At 37.6% G+C, this 17,148-nt stretch overlaps 1 protein-coding gene across 12 annotated transcripts in view; it reads left to right on the top strand.

Moving 5' to 3' along the window:
* The window catches only part of picalma (phosphatidylinositol binding clathrin assembly protein a), a 31,471-nt gene that overhangs the window by 11,703 nt on the left and 2,620 nt on the right, over nucleotides 1-17,148 (top strand). For 2 of the 12 annotated variants that reach the window (XM_056736019.1, XM_056736023.1), the window contains exons 3-22: nucleotides 862-1,004; nucleotides 1,204-1,279; nucleotides 1,845-1,947; nucleotides 2,341-2,434; nucleotides 2,590-2,701; nucleotides 3,429-3,535; nucleotides 3,922-3,963; nucleotides 5,257-5,342; nucleotides 5,996-6,119; nucleotides 6,186-6,325; nucleotides 6,973-7,070; nucleotides 8,282-8,431; nucleotides 10,258-10,341; nucleotides 10,693-10,776; nucleotides 11,180-11,287; nucleotides 12,734-12,850; nucleotides 13,343-13,373; nucleotides 13,465-13,564; nucleotides 13,979-14,002; nucleotides 15,988-16,047. In XM_056736019.1, coding sequence (XP_056591997.1) covers nucleotides 862-1,004; nucleotides 1,204-1,279; nucleotides 1,845-1,947; nucleotides 2,341-2,434; nucleotides 2,590-2,701; nucleotides 3,429-3,535; nucleotides 3,922-3,963; nucleotides 5,257-5,342; nucleotides 5,996-6,119; nucleotides 6,186-6,325; nucleotides 6,973-7,070; nucleotides 8,282-8,431; nucleotides 10,258-10,341; nucleotides 10,693-10,776; nucleotides 11,180-11,287; nucleotides 12,734-12,850; nucleotides 13,343-13,373; nucleotides 13,465-13,564; nucleotides 13,979-14,002; nucleotides 15,988-16,047 — 1,883 coding nt within the window. The remainder of the gene's footprint in view (nucleotides 1-861; nucleotides 1,005-1,203; nucleotides 1,280-1,844; nucleotides 1,948-2,340; nucleotides 2,435-2,589; nucleotides 2,702-3,428; nucleotides 3,536-3,921; nucleotides 3,964-5,256; nucleotides 5,343-5,995; nucleotides 6,120-6,185; nucleotides 6,326-6,972; nucleotides 7,071-8,281; nucleotides 8,432-10,257; nucleotides 10,342-10,692; nucleotides 10,777-11,179; nucleotides 11,288-12,733; nucleotides 12,851-13,342; nucleotides 13,374-13,464; nucleotides 13,565-13,978; nucleotides 14,003-15,987; nucleotides 16,048-17,148) is intronic. The other 10 variants (XM_056736021.1, XM_056736020.1, XM_056736024.1 and 7 more) reach the window with 10 other exon arrangements.

A 17,148-nucleotide genomic window follows, 5' to 3' on the forward strand; every position in this document is an offset into this window, starting at 1 on the left:
GCTAGCAATCTTCTTGCTAAATTGAAAACTGGTCTTAAGTTTGAAGGTTAGCTTTTAGCTTTTAATGTCATACTTGCATAATGTTCACTCTTCGGTGCATGTTAAAGATGCAGTCCATATGTTTTGTTTGATTAAAGTTAAAATAAGTTAGAAATAAAATCAGTTATTGGGCAAGAATATAACAAAATCTATCTCCTGCCTCCATTTTAATTGTTTAGTTAATAATAAATATATAATAAATTATAAATAATTCATTTATAATTTGAGCAGTCAGGTACAACTTCACAGGAAATGTAATTTTGACATCATTTGACTTCAACTGACGTAAAGGGTGTACAATTACCCTTTTTACCAGAGATGACATAAGTTGCAGTTTTCATTACAATTTACTTGCATAATGTACTCTGCTGTAAATGTATTTATACAGTTGAAAGTTAAGACACACCAGCCCGATCTCATTGGAATTTGTAACTATTTTATTAAGTGGCGGATGGGGTACATCTACATGGAGCAATGACTTACTTATGTCAAAAACTCACTCCGTTAAGGCTAGGGATGTTACGATTCACCGTGAACCGGTTGAAAATCGATTATAATATATGACGATTCAAATTGCTTGAGATGAGAAAAGCAGATCATTCTAAAATGCATTAAATGAGATTGTATGAATTTACACTAGTTATCCACCTCGTTAAATCGCTACGATTTGCCGTGAGATTGTGTTTGACACACTGTATGGCTTGAAGGTTGTTACAAATATAACAAACAAAAACGTTCATTTATTTGCCCCACAAATGCAGTGGTGTGCCGACAGTTTGAATTGTAAACACAATGATGTTCATAAACTCCCTCTCTCACCAGATCTGATCCAGTGCACCAATGAGATGAATGTTAACATCCCTCAGCTTGCTGACACGCTGTTTGAGCGTACCACCAACACCAGCTGGGTGGTCTTGTTCAAAACCCTCATCACCACACACCACATTATGGTCTACGGCAACGAGGTCAGCAACGTCAAACACACAGATCACTTTTATCCTCGCTTTATAGCCAGACTTAACATATGCAGGTTTTATCTTTAAGACTCAAGCTTAAACTGTTAACCTTGCACATCTGCCACATGTTTTTGTCAAATGTGTCTTCACACAGTGATGAACTTGAAAATAAATCATTGAATGCCAAACTCTGTTTTTCTGTTAATAGAGATTTGTACAATATCTGGCCTCCAGGAACACATTATTCAACCTCAGTAATTTTTTGGACAAAAGTGGGTTACAAGGTAAGTTCTTTCACCGCGACGCTTCAATAGTCCTTCTGTTTTTGCAAACACGTCCCACCTGCGTCATTCATTTTTATGAGCGTCCAAACGTAAGACAGATGCCGACGTGATGAATATCTGAGGAGCTGACAGGATGTCTTTGAATTCCCCCAAGGGACCTGTTCGGCAACATGGCTGACTTACAGCTTAAATAAAGCACTAGTGAGTTTATTTACCCAAGGCTTTTCCCATGTTAACAAGCTGCCTGGCAGCCAGCGCTTCCAGGACGTAGCAGAGGAATCAGTACATCAACCTCAGTAGATGAAGTGTCTTTTAGGAACCCATTTTCCTGGCTTGGCTAATCCCAATTTCGTCTAGATGTTGCACTTTTATCTTTCAGAGATGTATCCGTAGTTAATACTGTTCATAAATAATGCAGTAAAGCAAAGAGCTCTGTTTACCTTGAATATCATCAAAGACTGAAATGAGAACACGACATCACGACATGACTACATTCAAGAACTTAGAGGTCACTGTGACATCGAAAGACAAAATGGTGAAATGACAAAATTTTGTTTTCTTACAGGATATGACATGTCCACCTTCATCCGGAGGTACAGCCGCTACTTAAATGAAAAGGCTGTCTCGTACCGACAAGTGGCATTTGACTTCACGAAAGTAAAAAGAGGGTATGACTGTTTAGTTCTTAAAGGATAGTTCACCCAAAACTGAAAATTGTAATCATTTACTCACTCTTATTACTGACTAATGTGCAAATATTGTATTGGTCCAGATTGCTTTAATAAAATTGTCTTTCAGCAATTCTCATTTTTAGAAACTTTTTCGTGTAAATCCATGTTTACTTTCATTGTAACCAAAAAAGCTGTGCAAACTTTGCCACGCTTCATGGGAAATTAGAAAGTCATAGGGGTTGAGAAAACTCAATGGTGAGAAAACTGTTAAAAAACTGTTTTGGGTTGACTTGTCCTTTAAAATCGGTCTTTCAATCCCTTTATGTCAGGCAGCCATGTTAGGCTATTACAGAAACAAATTGTGTAGTTACGTCTTTTTTGTTGTCAAAGGGCGGATGGAGTCATGAGAACTATGAACACAGAGAAGCTCCTTAAGACGATCCCAATCATCCAAAACCAGATGGACGCCCTTCTCGACTTCAATGTGAGTTTAAGATAACAAAAACAATATTTAGCAGTTTTACATCCTAACTAATGGCTTGATCATTATGACACACTCTACCTAAGTTTTTTGTCATTGGTTATTCATTCCTAAATCATTCAGGTCCGTGTTAAATTTTGTTCATTTCGTTTCCACAGGTAAATGCCAATGAGCTCACAAACGGGGTCATTAACGCCGCGTTCATGCTTCTGTTTAAAGACGCGATCCGCCTGTTTGCAGCCTACAACGAAGGGATCATCAACCTGCTCGGTGAGCTGTTATCTTACAAAAGCTATCCAAACTGGCTTATTGGCTTACTTGTGTTGTTGGTTCCTGTTAAAGAAACCTTTGATCCCAACTAATGATACAACATTGATGATATCAACACACTCATCGACAGCTGAATTGGACTATGACCAGACTTGTCACTTTGATTTACGGTGACTTGTTTACCACTTGGGGCCATTTAAACAAATCTCCCCCTTTTGGTTATACGCAAATGCATATTTATTAGAAAAAAGTAATGATAATGTCAGTGTTCGGGGCAGTTATATAAACCAAACCTATTTTCACTTTAAGTGCTCATTAGCTAGAAAGCCAGATGAAACCAGGTTATCTAGAATTTCTTATCAGGTGATGTGTCCATTCTCTGGAAAAGCTAGTTTCATACACTAATAATAGATTGAATAGGGCGTAACAGCACAGATATTATCTCATTGTTTTTCAGCCATGGTGAAATTTGCTATTGAATGTATTGCTTAGTCCTCCATTGGATTGTGTTTGTGTTGGACGGCTCTAAGCATGGGACTAAGATGTAGGTATTGGCTTGAGTTTCTGTGGGAGAGTAACATGTCAGCGAGAGCCGTTTCGGGTCATGTTGTGACGTCAAATGCAGAGCATAATTTGGCCGTGCGAAATCGCAGAGCAACGAAAACCAAAATGTCGTTGGAAGAAAATTCTTCCTAAAATCTGACTTCATAACGTTCTTCATTTACAGAGAAGTACTTTGACATGAAGAAGGTCCAGTGTAAAGAGGGTCTGGACATCTATAAGAAATTCCTCACTCGCATGACAAGAATCTCAGAGTTTCTCAAAGTGGCAGAGGTGAGAGTCACGTAACCTGCACTGCTCTTAATAAAGCAATATCACATGAGCAAGAGTGCTGTTGTGTAGTTATCTACATCAGCACTTTTGTAGAATATAAAGTCGATCTGATTTACTCTAAACAAATCTGTGTGATTTTCTTTCTTTTGCAAAACACAAAGGAAGATATTTCGAAAAATGTCCTTAACTGGAAACCGTTGGTCCCTATTGAATCGACACTAAACTAATGCTAGTCAATGGTTTTCTGTTGACAATTTTTTTTCAAAATATCTTCTTTAGTGTTCTGCATCTGAAATGACAAGAACACGTGTAAATAATGTCAGAATTTTCATTTTGAATGTGAATAATTCCTTTAACCAAAATCTTTCCATTTCTGCTCTTTACAGCAAGTGGGAATCGATCGGGGGGATATACCTGACTTATCACAGGTGAGGACTTGAATGGATTGACTTTGTTTTTTTTAAAAAGCTTTTGTCCCTCCAGCAATGACTGTTTTGCTGTCTTACTTTTCCGTCACATTGCACTTTCCTGTGAGACGCTGCTTGTGCTTTACAGACAAACCTAGCGCGGCTTTGTTCAAACAAGCAGGTTTTAGAACTCTCGAACCTCTGGTTAGCTGGGAATAGTTCAGTTCTAGATCCGTAATTCATAAGAGAGTTCTGGAACTACAGATAATCTTCTATTTCATTTCGGTTGCATCCCGCAGGGCTGCGGTGATCTGCGCATGCGGACATCTCTGCATGTCATTGATCAGGGGAATCGCTCTAACTATTCTAATGCTTTATTCATACAGCACATAAAGGTGTGACACTAGATGGATCACAGGCCTGAAACTTTAAAAAGTGGTTTAACACATGTAAGGCAGGCTGAATTGACTTTGATTTACTCTTTTATGAAAAAAATGCATTTTACGGTTTTCTTAAAGGGACAGTTCACCCAAAAATGTAATTCTTTCATAATTTGTTCATCCTTTTGTCTTTGCAAACATGTATGAATTGTTTCTTCTGCAGAACATTTCTCAAAATATACTCTTTTTCTTGTTCCAAAGATGAGATTCATATAAATGTTTTGACTTTAGGGTGATTAAATAATGACAGAATTGAATTTTTAGTTGAACTGTCCCTTTAAGGAAACTGTATTTAAAGGGATGTACTCTCATTTTTGTCTAGTCAGTCGCCCTCTAAATTGAGAACGTCCCTCCCCTAATACCACGTAACTAAACCCTGTTGTTGATTAAAAAAAACACATTCTATATCTTGTCCTTAAAAATCCAGTTTTAATAGAAAATAAAACAAAACAGGAAGCTGCTCATCAAATTATTTTTATACTGTTTTCAGTGTCATGATATGCAATTTAGGTACAAATGTTTTTAACTCTATTTTCAGTCGTTTCAACGGGTTTGTTATTCTACTTTACCTCTTCACATCTTATATTTCTCAAATATCCTACAAATACCTCTGTTAAACACCCACCTTTATATTCTGTATCTTTCCTTATCTTTCCACTTTCAGTTTACAGTTTGTGTAAGTACCTGCATCTTGCTCTCCTCTCTCTGTGTACTCAGAGCTCGGTCTCCTCGTGGTTACTTTCAAGTACCTTTGCATGCTCTTGTGTTTGTGTAGGTGTATGTGTGTACAGTATGTGTACCGTATATGTGTGTTTGTTCTGTGGTCAGTGAGTGTACTGGCCTGTAAGATAATGTTTTTTTTCCATTCCTCCAGGCCCCCAGTAGCCTTCTGGATGCCCTGGAGCAGCACTTGGCTTCATTAGAGGGGAAAAAGGTTAAAGACTCCACGGCCGCCAGCAGGTACACTGACTTCCAAACGTCTTGTTTTTAAATTTCTAGCGTGTGAGGAGTTCTTGAGGTCATCATTTTGCATTCTTTGTTTGTGACTTTTATTCAGTGTTTGTGGGAAACGCTTTAGGACGATGAAAGTTCTGTGTGAAGTTACTGTGTGTAATATTTATTTGTATATAATCATTGTATGTATAACATGATTAGCTGCTATTGAAAAACAAATGTTTCGATAAATTCAGGATTTTTATGAAAGTGTGACTGTGTTTCGAACACAGCTCTGGATGGGTTATTCATGCTATTTGAATGTTTCAAGTAATATGTACACAATAATAGTCCACATGAAATTATAAATTTGTTTATTTTCCAATAATGACTGGGTGACTTTGCATTATTTCTTACTTTATTTGCTATTGTTTTTTTGTGTAATGCACAGGGCGGGAATTTGATGACTTGCAATCTGGTCAAGGGTTTAAAAAAATACAAGCTTTGCTAACATAGACTTTTTTGTGGAAGTCCTCGTTCAAACTGAGTTCCTGGAGAGGAAGCAGTAAAATGTGTTGTGTGAAGAAGCTATCAGTGATGTCTAAATGTATGCCAGCCAAGCATTTTCACAGTGGCATGTTTATTATATCACTTCCTCTTATAATCTCTCTTCCAAACAGAGCCAGTACTCTTTCCAACGCTGTGTCCTCCCTGGCCAACACGGGTATCTCTTTCACCAGAGTGGATGAGAGGGAGAAGCAGGCTGCGCTGGAGGAAGAACAGTCACGATTAAAAGCACTTAAGGTACGTTTCTCTACAACAGGTTTGAACTTTTAACGATTCAAAGATTTAACTCCTTACATTATCAAGGAGCAGCGTCTGAAGGAACTTACTAAGAAGCCCTCTACGTCCTCCACGACTGCCGCATCCCCCGTTTCCACGGCAACTGACACCATCAGCACCGCCCCAGCCATTGACCTGTTCTCCACACCCAGTAGCTTCACTAACAAGTAAGAGACTTGCACACGCACACAGTAGAATTCCTCTCATGCTGCTGTGATGTCATATATTATGATAATGTCATTCAAAGCAGCTGGCACATGTGATGAGTTATAACACGAGTGGCATTTGTTATCACTGTTATTTTTGCTGGTGCTTGGGGGTTTATGAAAAGCTCAAAGCCTTTGTATTAAACATTCTGTGGCCGGGATAGTTCAGTTAAAAATGAAAACTTGCTGTTCTTTTACTCACCCTGAGGTCCAAAAAACATATTTGTTAGTTTTGAGATTGTGATTTAGAGTCATATTTTTTACTTTATAATTTACTTTGTGATTTCCCGCATCTAGATGATGTACCTGGACAGCCTCAGCTTTCTCAGCTTTAGCCTTAAAAGACATTTTTAGAATCATTCTCTGTTTGCTTATTCTCCCTTTAAGTGCATGAATTCCTGCCCAGACGGAATTTGGATATGAAGAACTTATTGACTGCATGCAAACTCTTAAGCTCCACTCTAAGCACTTCAAATTAACTTGCCAAGTTTGTCTTTGCTGTGCGACTGTGAAATTCTTGGCCCTTAGAGTGCTGTTTTATGGAAGACATTAATTCAATTCCTGTGTGTGTGTCTGGTGTGTGTTTGTGCGTGCGTTTCTGGCTCCAGTATACCGAAGGCTCCGAACGATCTGTTGGACCTGCAGCCAGCGTTCCAGCCCACCTTGCCTCTCTCCTCTGGCCTGCCTTTAACCAACTCATGGGGAGGTGAGCGGGTCGCACCACAGGAACTTACACTTCTGCATTAATACTCATCTGAGAGAAATCGATCTTACATCAACATTGTGTTCTCCTCAGTAATCAAACCTGGAACAACGAACGTTCCCTCTGGAATTCAGTGCACAGTACAAAGCTTGTTCTTTGGGTTTACATGAAACGTATTTGCCTTATTCAGATCTAATCTGCACAATCTGACAAGAGTAGGGTCTAATATTTAACCAACATGGAGATATGGCATGTAGGATAATATTTGACATGGGGGATGATGTGATACAGTATTGACTTCCGTTAGCAGTCAGTCAGGGCCTGAAAAAGCCTGCGGCCTTTGGGGTTTATTGGATTAAACTGCATTAAAACACACTCTGCAGTTTTCACAGAATATGCCTTGATGTGAATTGAAGCTCAATATAGGACTACTTTTGCTGTCTAATTTTTTTTACTGAAATGAATGCCAGCAGAGACTTGCTGTGACATTCAGACTCTTAAGTTTGGGGATTTTTTTATAAAATGCATTTTGGTATTATTGTTTATGATTAATGAAACTCATCATATTGTCTGGAACGAAATCATTTGGTTATTACCGAGGTCGCGCATAGATTTAAGAAGCGCAGTATAATTCTGACAACACTTTTCAATGTCCAGTCAAACTTATATTTATTCAACCAAACTTACATGATTTTCCACTATGTATTGTTTCAGTATTTTATGCTAGTTTTATTTATTAATTTATTATTGTGCAAGTTAAACGTGTTTTGTGAAATAAAGATATAATTATAGATTATATGATTAGAAGATTAGTGAAATATAGAGATTTTTTTCTTTAAAGAACTTACAAAAAACTAAATATGTAAACAACATATTAAAGTAGCATGTTAAACATCACCGAGAGCCTAACAAGTTAGTTTATTAGATTTCTGATATTAATTAAATAAAACGTAATATTAGATTTAAACAACCCACCTATCTGTAACATTGAGTTTAGATGCATGCTTGATGTTATCACCACCCATGTCAGACGTCTGATTTAGTTCTTTATTTACATTTACCGTCTACAAACATCTATGTGTGAACTAATTTTGAAGTCTAGACTGAACTGGCTTCATCTCATTTCTCCTGCAGTCTCAGTTTGCATGCTTTCTTTCTTTGTGTCTTTGTATTTCTAACCTCTTCCTGTTCTCTGTTTTTCTTCGGGGGTGTAGATCCTTTCACCTCAACAGAAGCCGTTGAGGACTCCATTCCAAACTTAAATCCTTTCCTTACAAAACCTGTTGTTGATCACATGCATCTGCCTGTCGTGTCTTCAGATGCTGTTAGTTTTTCTAGGACGCCCAGTCATGAAATGTTTGGTGGTAAACGGCAGTTCTTTCCTCTCATGCATTTCTTTTGCCTGCTGCGTGCTCGTCTGTTTTCCTCCACTCTCATTTTTGTCTTGAAACGCTGCCCCAAGTGAACAAAGACCTATTAGGGTATATAATTCATAGCCGTGACCCGAATGAACCTTAAGTATCTGATACTTTAGTTTTAGGTTCATACATCCTGAGTCTCAACTTAATAAGATCTATGTAGGGGGCAAATGTTTCGACGTTGTTTGACTCTCGTTTTCTAACTGATGTACAGCCATGGAAAAAATTGAGAGATCATTAAAAAATCAAGCGACCATTTTTAAATTATTATCAGTTTTTCTGAATTTAATATTTATAGGTATGTGTTTAGGTAAAAGTATAATTTTTGTTTCATTCTGTGAACTACTAACAATATTTCTCCCAAATTTCAAATAAAAATAATGTTTCTATTTGCATTTATTTGCAGAAAATTAAAACTGGAGAGAGAGGTCATAATAACAGAAAAGATGGTCTGCATTTTTTCAGAACTCAAATACTGGAATTCTTCTTCGGCTGTATATAAATGCACACACATACATATACTTTTTGTATATAACAAATATTTACATGTAAAATATATATTTATATATAGTTTATATTATTTCTAAAAATAATGATTGTGTATTTAAAAATGCATATAAATAAACACGTGACGCAAGCATATATTATATAAACACAAACGCTTGTTTTGGAATCGATTAATTGGGATTAATTCATTTATAATGTGAAACAATAAAAGTTATACAATAATAAATATTTAAGACAGTTCCGCTTTTTACACAAAACATTATTAGAATTATATTTGCAATCCACAGTGGATGTCTCGAAATTTTGTTTCTTTGTTACCCCTAGAAAATTGAGCCAGTGCATTGTGGGATGCAGTATTACTTGCAGTTTAAACAGATTGTTTAGTACACACTTTAGCATATGTAAAAGCTTATCCAGGAATGCATGGAATTTGCCATGGTGCTTCTAAAGGAGCTCTAAGCGGACAAACTGCTCTACCATGTAAAGTAAATACGTAATCCCCTTCGGCAAAGAAGCAAAAACGTGACGACATCTAAGTGTCTTGTGTCTGCCACCGAAGTGCTTCGGAAGGAATGCGAGCTGCTGTTTGCAATCCGTTACCTCACCGCTAAATACTGCTAAATTTCAAACACTGGACCTTTAAATGAAATGATAAATGATTAGGGGTAGGGTATAGAATACACAGCATATAAAAAATTCTATGGGAAGTCTCCAAACAAACATGGAAACCCCATGTGTGCGTGTGTGTGTGACATTCTTTGTGTAAAGAGCAATAAGAAAGAGAAGCTTCTGCGAGTTTGTTCAGAGCTGGGGACATTATTTATTATGTTTCCACAGCGAACAATAACATATTTCAGAGACTGCGACAGACAGATGGTTTGTTGCTACTGTAAAGCTTGTTTGTGTTTGTACAGCTGTAATTTGGCGAGTTGGCTGCGTGTTATGGTGAAGTAAAGCTGCTCTGATATGAATACATAAGTGAGATTTAAGAATGACTACTATAAAAGGCATAAATAGCGGCTTTAAACATCCACGTTTCTTCTTTTGAATGAGGTGGTCCTTTTTCCTCTACAAAACCTGCAAATTGCTTTTTCTATATGTTGACGATTCTTTAAACCGAGGGTCTTTGGACCACCTTGCACAAAAAGTTTTGTCGGTTTTGCGTAATGCTTTGCTGCTTTAGGTTTGTATGTTCTACCATTGTAGTTTCTCCCTAGAGTGTTAAGTTTTTCCCGAATTGTCATTTTGGTTTCTTGGTTCTCCAGATAATTACAATCCCTTTATTGATTCGAGCTGTTCTGTTGGGTCACCCGTTGAGCCGTCTGCTCAGATGGGCTGCTTCCTCACAGGTACAGATACCCCTGTGTGGTGTACATTATGTTTTCTGACCCAAGAAAACATAATGGAGTTGTGCCCTGCAGGGGCCTGTGTGTTACCCCACGATTTCCTATTATGGATGCCTTTTACACCAGCTTGACCAGAATAGAGTGAACGAGGATGACTAAAGAAAAGTTGACCCAAATATGCAAATAATAAGGCGTCAGTAAATAATGACTAATTTCGTTTTTAATTATTTATTTAATAGTTAATATATAATTTTTCCTGTGTTTAATTTTATATGTGTTTATTATTTATATTTTGTCTCACTTTACACGTTCTCATCTCTGGCTCTCTTCTGCTTTGATTCTGGGTCTTGTCAGACTCCTTCTGTTCTCTGGCTGCTGCCTATCCTAACACTCCTCTCTTCCAATCTGAGCCCTCCGCTGTAGCTGGACTATTCGGAGGTATGTACTGTTCCTCCAGCCTCTCTCTCTCTCTCTCTTCTCTTTCTCTCTCAATCCTTCAGCTGTCTCTCGTCCTTTCTTGCAGGTTTGAGGTCAATTGAGACATCCACCTCTAAGCGTTGACACATTTTGTTTAACATAAACTGGCACAAACAAGTTGACACGAACATGAAAAGAGCAGAGATGAACATCTGTGGTTTCATTCAGGAGTTTCGCATGTTTAAAATGATTCCTGGAACTGAATCAATGGCCTTGGGCTAACAGAGTCAAACACCTGACTTTTTTGGAAGTCCTTAGATGAACTTAATGTTTTTTTTTGTGTGCTGCGCCAATGTTTAAACACGTGTAGGTTGACCAGCATGTCCTGTTGTGTGAGGTCTGACCTTGTTTTCTTCTAACACAGGGTTCTCTGCTCCTCCTGCTGCCCAGCTTCCCAGCTCGACAGGCCTTAGTGTCGACTTCGATTCCGTGTTTGGCAATAAGTCAGCCACCGGCAATGCAGACTCCGCTGGTAAGATATTTGCAGAGACTTTTACCTTTATACTCACATGATGCTTGACATCCATCTCACTGCTGAGGGCCGTGCTGTTTCATGGGACCCGGCGGCTTTGTCCAGTGAAGTTGTTGAAATGTTCTTGTTAAAGAGCTAAAGATAAAATAAGAGTTATTTTCTAAAGGCGGAAGGAATCCAGATGCACATGTGGACATCTTTGTTTTTTGTGTTGTGGATGAATAATCGCTGACCAAACACACGCTTTGCACACAAACCACCGCCTTGCACATAGAAGTTGATTTTGTCTTACTTAGCATTTTTTTTCTATAAATATCTGGATATTTTTAATTCTAGATATATTGATTTGAGAATGAAAATGACCAATGAGATTAAGTCGAGCTTATGCTTAAAACAAGCAAAAATATCTGCAAGTGCAATCAAGTTTCATCTTTTTATTAAGAACATAATTCAAATGTATTTTTCTAAGCCCTTTGGCAGGTGTTTTTGCTTGTCTTAAGCATAAACTCGCTTAATTTTGATTTGTTTATATTGATAACAAGAATTAATATTTTAGCTCAATTTGCTATTGAGGAAAAAGTATCTTTATTTATGAATTTTTAGATAAGTGTACTGGAAATCCAGACAAAGACCAGTGTTTGTCGGAGCTGTGACTTAGCCGTTAATGCTGACATATTGAGCCATTGTGGTCTTATTAGATAACTGGAGTTCAACATTGGAAACTTTGGATTTCTTACTTGTTACTTAAAGGGACAGTTCACCCAAAAATGCTGTCGTCATTTACTCACCCTCGAGTTGATCGGTATAAATGCGTTGTTCTGAAGAACACATAGAAAGATATTTGGAAGAATGCTGTAACCAAACAGTTTTTGGCCACCTACCATAGTAAGATAAAGGACAATTTGTTTCCTACATTCTTTAAAATATCTTCTTTTGTGTAACAGAACAAAGACATTTTTAAAGAAATTTTTCATTCTAGTCAGTGGTGGCCAAGATATGTTTGCTTACAAGCATTTTTCCAAATATCGTTTTCTTTTTATACATGTTTGGAACAACTTGAGGGTGAGTAAATGAAGACCAAATTTTTATTTTTGGGTGAGCCATGCCGATTAACGTTGAATTTGTTAGGGTGGTATAAATGTGCCAATGTATCATTTTAAATAAGCCATCTGTCATATTTTGAGATGTTCCTCATATTGTTCTCTCTCTCCTCTCTCACTGTGTGCTTTGATCTGTTTGGGCCGCTGGCTTTGCATGGCACTGCATGTCTGGGTGAGTTGACTTCATACTAGATTTGGCCCACATTCTTTCACTTTCAGTTCTGAACCATTTGCTTTGCGTTGTCTTTTCACTCCACCCAACTAAACGGCTCTTCTTGTTTGTATGTGTTGTCTGTGTCTTTATCCCTCTCCCTTTCCCTCTGCTCCTTTCTTTATGATATTCTAGGTGGCTTACTGAAACCCACAGTGGCCTCTCTCAACCAGAGCCTTGCGTCCAGTGCCCAACAGTCAGGCAAACTGGTTTCCGATGACTTGGATTCCTCCCTGGCGAACCTTGTGGGCAGTAAGTGTCCTGTTTGTTCTGGATTATTTGAACGGTTTCTACCTAATACCTATGTTGATCTTTCATCTGTGGTACACAAAAGAAGATATTTTGAGAAAAATAGTTTTGTGCCTTTATATTGGGAAGTCAGGGAGTCCAATGTTGTTTGGTCACCAACGTTCTTCAAAATATCTTCTGTGTGTTCTGCAGAAAAGAAAGCTATGCAGGTTTGTGATATCATAAGTGTGAATAAATGATGAAAATGTTTTAATTTTTTGGATGAACTATCCCTTTATGAAGCGATCACGCTTTGGGTTTTGAGCATGCAAAACTACTTTAGTCCATTGTATGAATAACAGGCATCAAAATATGTTGTCATGCTGTAAACCTTCTGCTTATAATAAATGACAGGTTGCACGTCAGCATATGAATAATTAATGTTGTTTCAAAATCTACTGTGTAAAATGAATGTTACGCAATAACTGACATTTCATTTTTTGTCTTCTCCCTCAGATCTGGGTATTGGAAACGGAACAATGAAAAAGTAGGAACCTTTGTCACATAGCTCATCTCAATCATAAATCATAATTTTTTTCATTCAAAGGCAGTCCGTTTATTAAATCCTTTCATTTCAGTGACATTCATTGGATTCAACCTGGAGAGAAGAAGTTGACCGGAGGAACCAACTGGCAACCAAAGACGGCTCCAAGCACAACATGGAACCCTGCCACCATGGTGAGCGCAACAATATGAGCTTTCTCTAACTCAAATGAAACAGGACGCCTGTTTAAAGCAGCTGCCTTAAACCAATACATGGACAATAGCTGGAGATTCCCCAAAATCATTCTGTAACTTAAGCTCTGTTCAAAACCTCACTGAGCTCTTTCGCTCCCGCCAAACAGCGGTTCTTCATTCTGAAGATGGCTTAATTGTTGCCAATGTAGGCGGCTCACAAAGTTTTGGAACCGAGCTGTAATTCACATTCATTTTCTCACAAAAAAATGAAAACAGCTGCGATATATTATGTCTTGTATGTGTTTAAATGTGTTTGTGTAAACTTACAATGTCAGTTGTGCGTATTTGTGTTTGTATGCCTTCTAATTGTCTCTGTTGCGTTGTGTAACCGTTCTCATCCGGGGGGATAAACAGAATGGCATGCTTTTCCCACAATACGTAAGTCAAAACTTCGAGTTGAAACATTCTCTGAAACGCATGAGAATATTAACCACACCGCCTTGGCTCACAGTCTATATGACCCGTGTGTGTTTGAGTGGTCCGAACTGCACTGATGCGAGCTGATCTAAGCAGACGTCACTTCAGCATGGCTGACGGCACTGTTCCTGCTCCTTCCTGTCCCTCTCATCAGTTTCGCTTGTTTATCGGCATTTACCGTGAATCATTGGATGAGTGTTTCCAGTGGAGGGTTTACAGAACGTTGTGTAAAGTCTAGTACATGCAAACTAGTAATTTACACACGGCTTGTTCGGTTCTGACCTCATCATGCTTAACGTTCTGATGGAAAAACTTTCAAAGGAGTTCTTTTTTACTTTGGAGAATAATGATGAGCTAGATTTATATGCATGATGAAATGAACCCTTTTATAAATACCAGAGCTTTAGATTTTTTTGGTATACCTTTCTTTTGTAATGTCGTTTAATTATGGTGTGGACGAGCCATTCCCCTCATCTTAGTTTACGGCATACCTTTTATTTTTTTGTGTGTTTTACTTTTTGACCATTTCCTAACAAATTCTTTCTTTAGCATCCTCTGATCCACATTTGCTCAGATTTTGTGGGCTACACATGCTTTAGAGTTTTTAAGGATCAGTTGTATGATGTGTTTTGAAAGCAATCAAATCTTGATGTCGATGCTCTGTAGAGCAGTTTGTCCTTTTAGGGCTACTGTAGAAACAACATGCCAAATTCTATCCAAGAGGTCCCACGGTCATTAAAAGTAACGCTTTATAATGGGTCTTTTTACACCTTTGAATACATAGTAATTTATATTAAATCGCATTTCTGTTAATATATCCTCCAAAAAATGACACATTGAACCTTTAATGGTCAGGTTTCTATATTGCCTTAAAGTTTTGAGGACAATCAAGTTGGCTTTACAAGTCACGTCAACTCTTAACTTTGTCAAAAATCTTTTTTTTTGTATTGTGCATTCCAATCAATATCAATCTAACTGCAGTTTGTTTGTTTTGTTTTAAGCCATAATAACACAAAGAATACAGCTAACTAACATAATAAAACACAATAAAAACATAATAAAAAACATGATTTTGGAAACAATACATATATATATATATATATATATATATATATATATATATATATATATATATATATATATATATATATACATATATATATATATGGTTAGGGGATATAACTTAATAAAATAACTTGAAATTGCTTAAACTTACAAGTAAAAAAATAAATTTGAAATTGAATGTACTTAAAGTTTACTATTCACATCCTTTAAAGTCTTATATATTTTCTTACCTGTGGTGAAATGACTAGCAAATAACGTAATGGATATTCATTCTAACTGTAAACACTGGAACATTACAGTATGGGTTTAAAACACTTGTTACTGCATTTTCAACCCTGTTTACTGATAAATAACTTGTTAAGGTTCTCTCGGTCTTCAGAAATGAGGAAGCCCCGCAGAGCCCATCACACATTCAGTGGCACACTGTGTCTGTGCACACCAATGGCTTGAGTGAACCTTTCACAGCTCCTTCACAAAGAGCTTCTCTCTTCCACCAGAGCCTTGCACCTGCAACTAATCACTCCGCCTTTAAAGAGAACACACACACGCTCTTTCACTTAACTCCTTGTCTATATTCCTCTTTTGATGCTCTCGAAAACACTTCTCTAACGTTTCCCAAATGTCAGCAGCTCTGCTTGTAAAGAGAAAGCAAAAAAGTATTTTTGGTTCAATTTTAAAAGTCCCCTCAAACAAAGTTTCCTTTGTTCCGTGAGTTTGCCGGGTGTAAACACGGAAAGCAGGAAGGTGTGTCTGAGGCAGTTGTGATCTCATAGCTGCCCAAGTGGAATTTTGATCAAAAGAATCTTTCATTCACGCTTAACAGAATGATGTCATGTTATACCTGTGCTATTTCTGTACTTACACCAAGTTTGTCCTCTCAGGCACCCTCTGTAATGGCTTTCCCTGCCACGACACCCACGGGCATTATGGGATACGGAATGGTGAGTGGATTTGTACATTAATCAGTTTCAAAAGTTTTCTTGCTCTTTTATGTTTGGTGTTGTCAGTCCTCGCCGGTACAGTGTGGGCTTCTGAAACATTGTAAAGAGCTCTTTGGAGCTAAAGCATCTCTTCCTTTAGCTCAGGGGAAAATTACTGCACTTTTCCCTCTGTGTCTTTATATGTTTTATTCATCAGTTTAGCTGGGGTAAGTTTCAGATCCATGTGCGGTTCCAGCTTTAAGAAAAAGATGAAAAGCCACACGTCAAATGTTTTTGATTAAAATTTTGGAGGGAACGGTAACTTGTGGTCTACAATATAACTGAGTCAAGGCTGCAAAGTAATACAATACATAACACAGCAATTCTCAAAGAACACTTAAATAGCGTTTAAGAATGAGACTTGTTGATCAACACAAATAATACTTTCATAACCATGTCAACATTTATGTAACTGCTGGTGTGACTCATCTGTACTTCGAAGTCTTTTTCTCTAAATTACATCAAAGCAGAAGAATGTGAATTTTGGTCCAAGTACTCGGTCCAGATCTTCAAATGGTTGGGGAAAATTTAAGCTTTTGGTGTTTGCTGTGCGAGTTGTTCTTCAGGTGTGGTAAAACGGTGGGGGGGAACGCTGGATTTGGCTCTTGCTCCTATTTGCTAAATTTCAGAACTGTCAAATCCAATGTGATGTAGTTGGAGAAACTATTTAACCCGCTGGTTTATTTCAACATTATTCTATACATTCTGATAACTTATTTCAAAATGGTTTGTATGAATATTATCATGCTGGAAACTTGGGACCAAGTACCGATGAGGTTTTAATGTGTTTTGTGTGTTCTTTGACCCTAAAAGGTATTGTTTGTTTGAAACAAACAAAGTCGTGGTGGTATTTTCTTTTCCATTGTGACATATCGAATTGGAATGGGTTCTAGAATGAGGAAAAATGTAGGGCAGGGCTTGATATTGTGCCTAAGGAATTTATTGAATTGTTGGAAGTCAGAAGCCTGGACATTGGACAGTCAGTACAGTCCCGCCCTTAGGCCGAGACATGTCATGCAGAGAAGAGAGGAAGTTAAAGTCCCTATGAACTAAAAGTCATTC

Source organism: Triplophysa dalaica, chromosome 22 (genome assembly GCF_015846415.1).
Source record: "Triplophysa dalaica isolate WHDGS20190420 chromosome 22, ASM1584641v1, whole genome shotgun sequence".
Taxonomy (NCBI): Eukaryota; Metazoa; Chordata; class Actinopteri; order Cypriniformes; family Nemacheilidae; genus Triplophysa; species Triplophysa dalaica.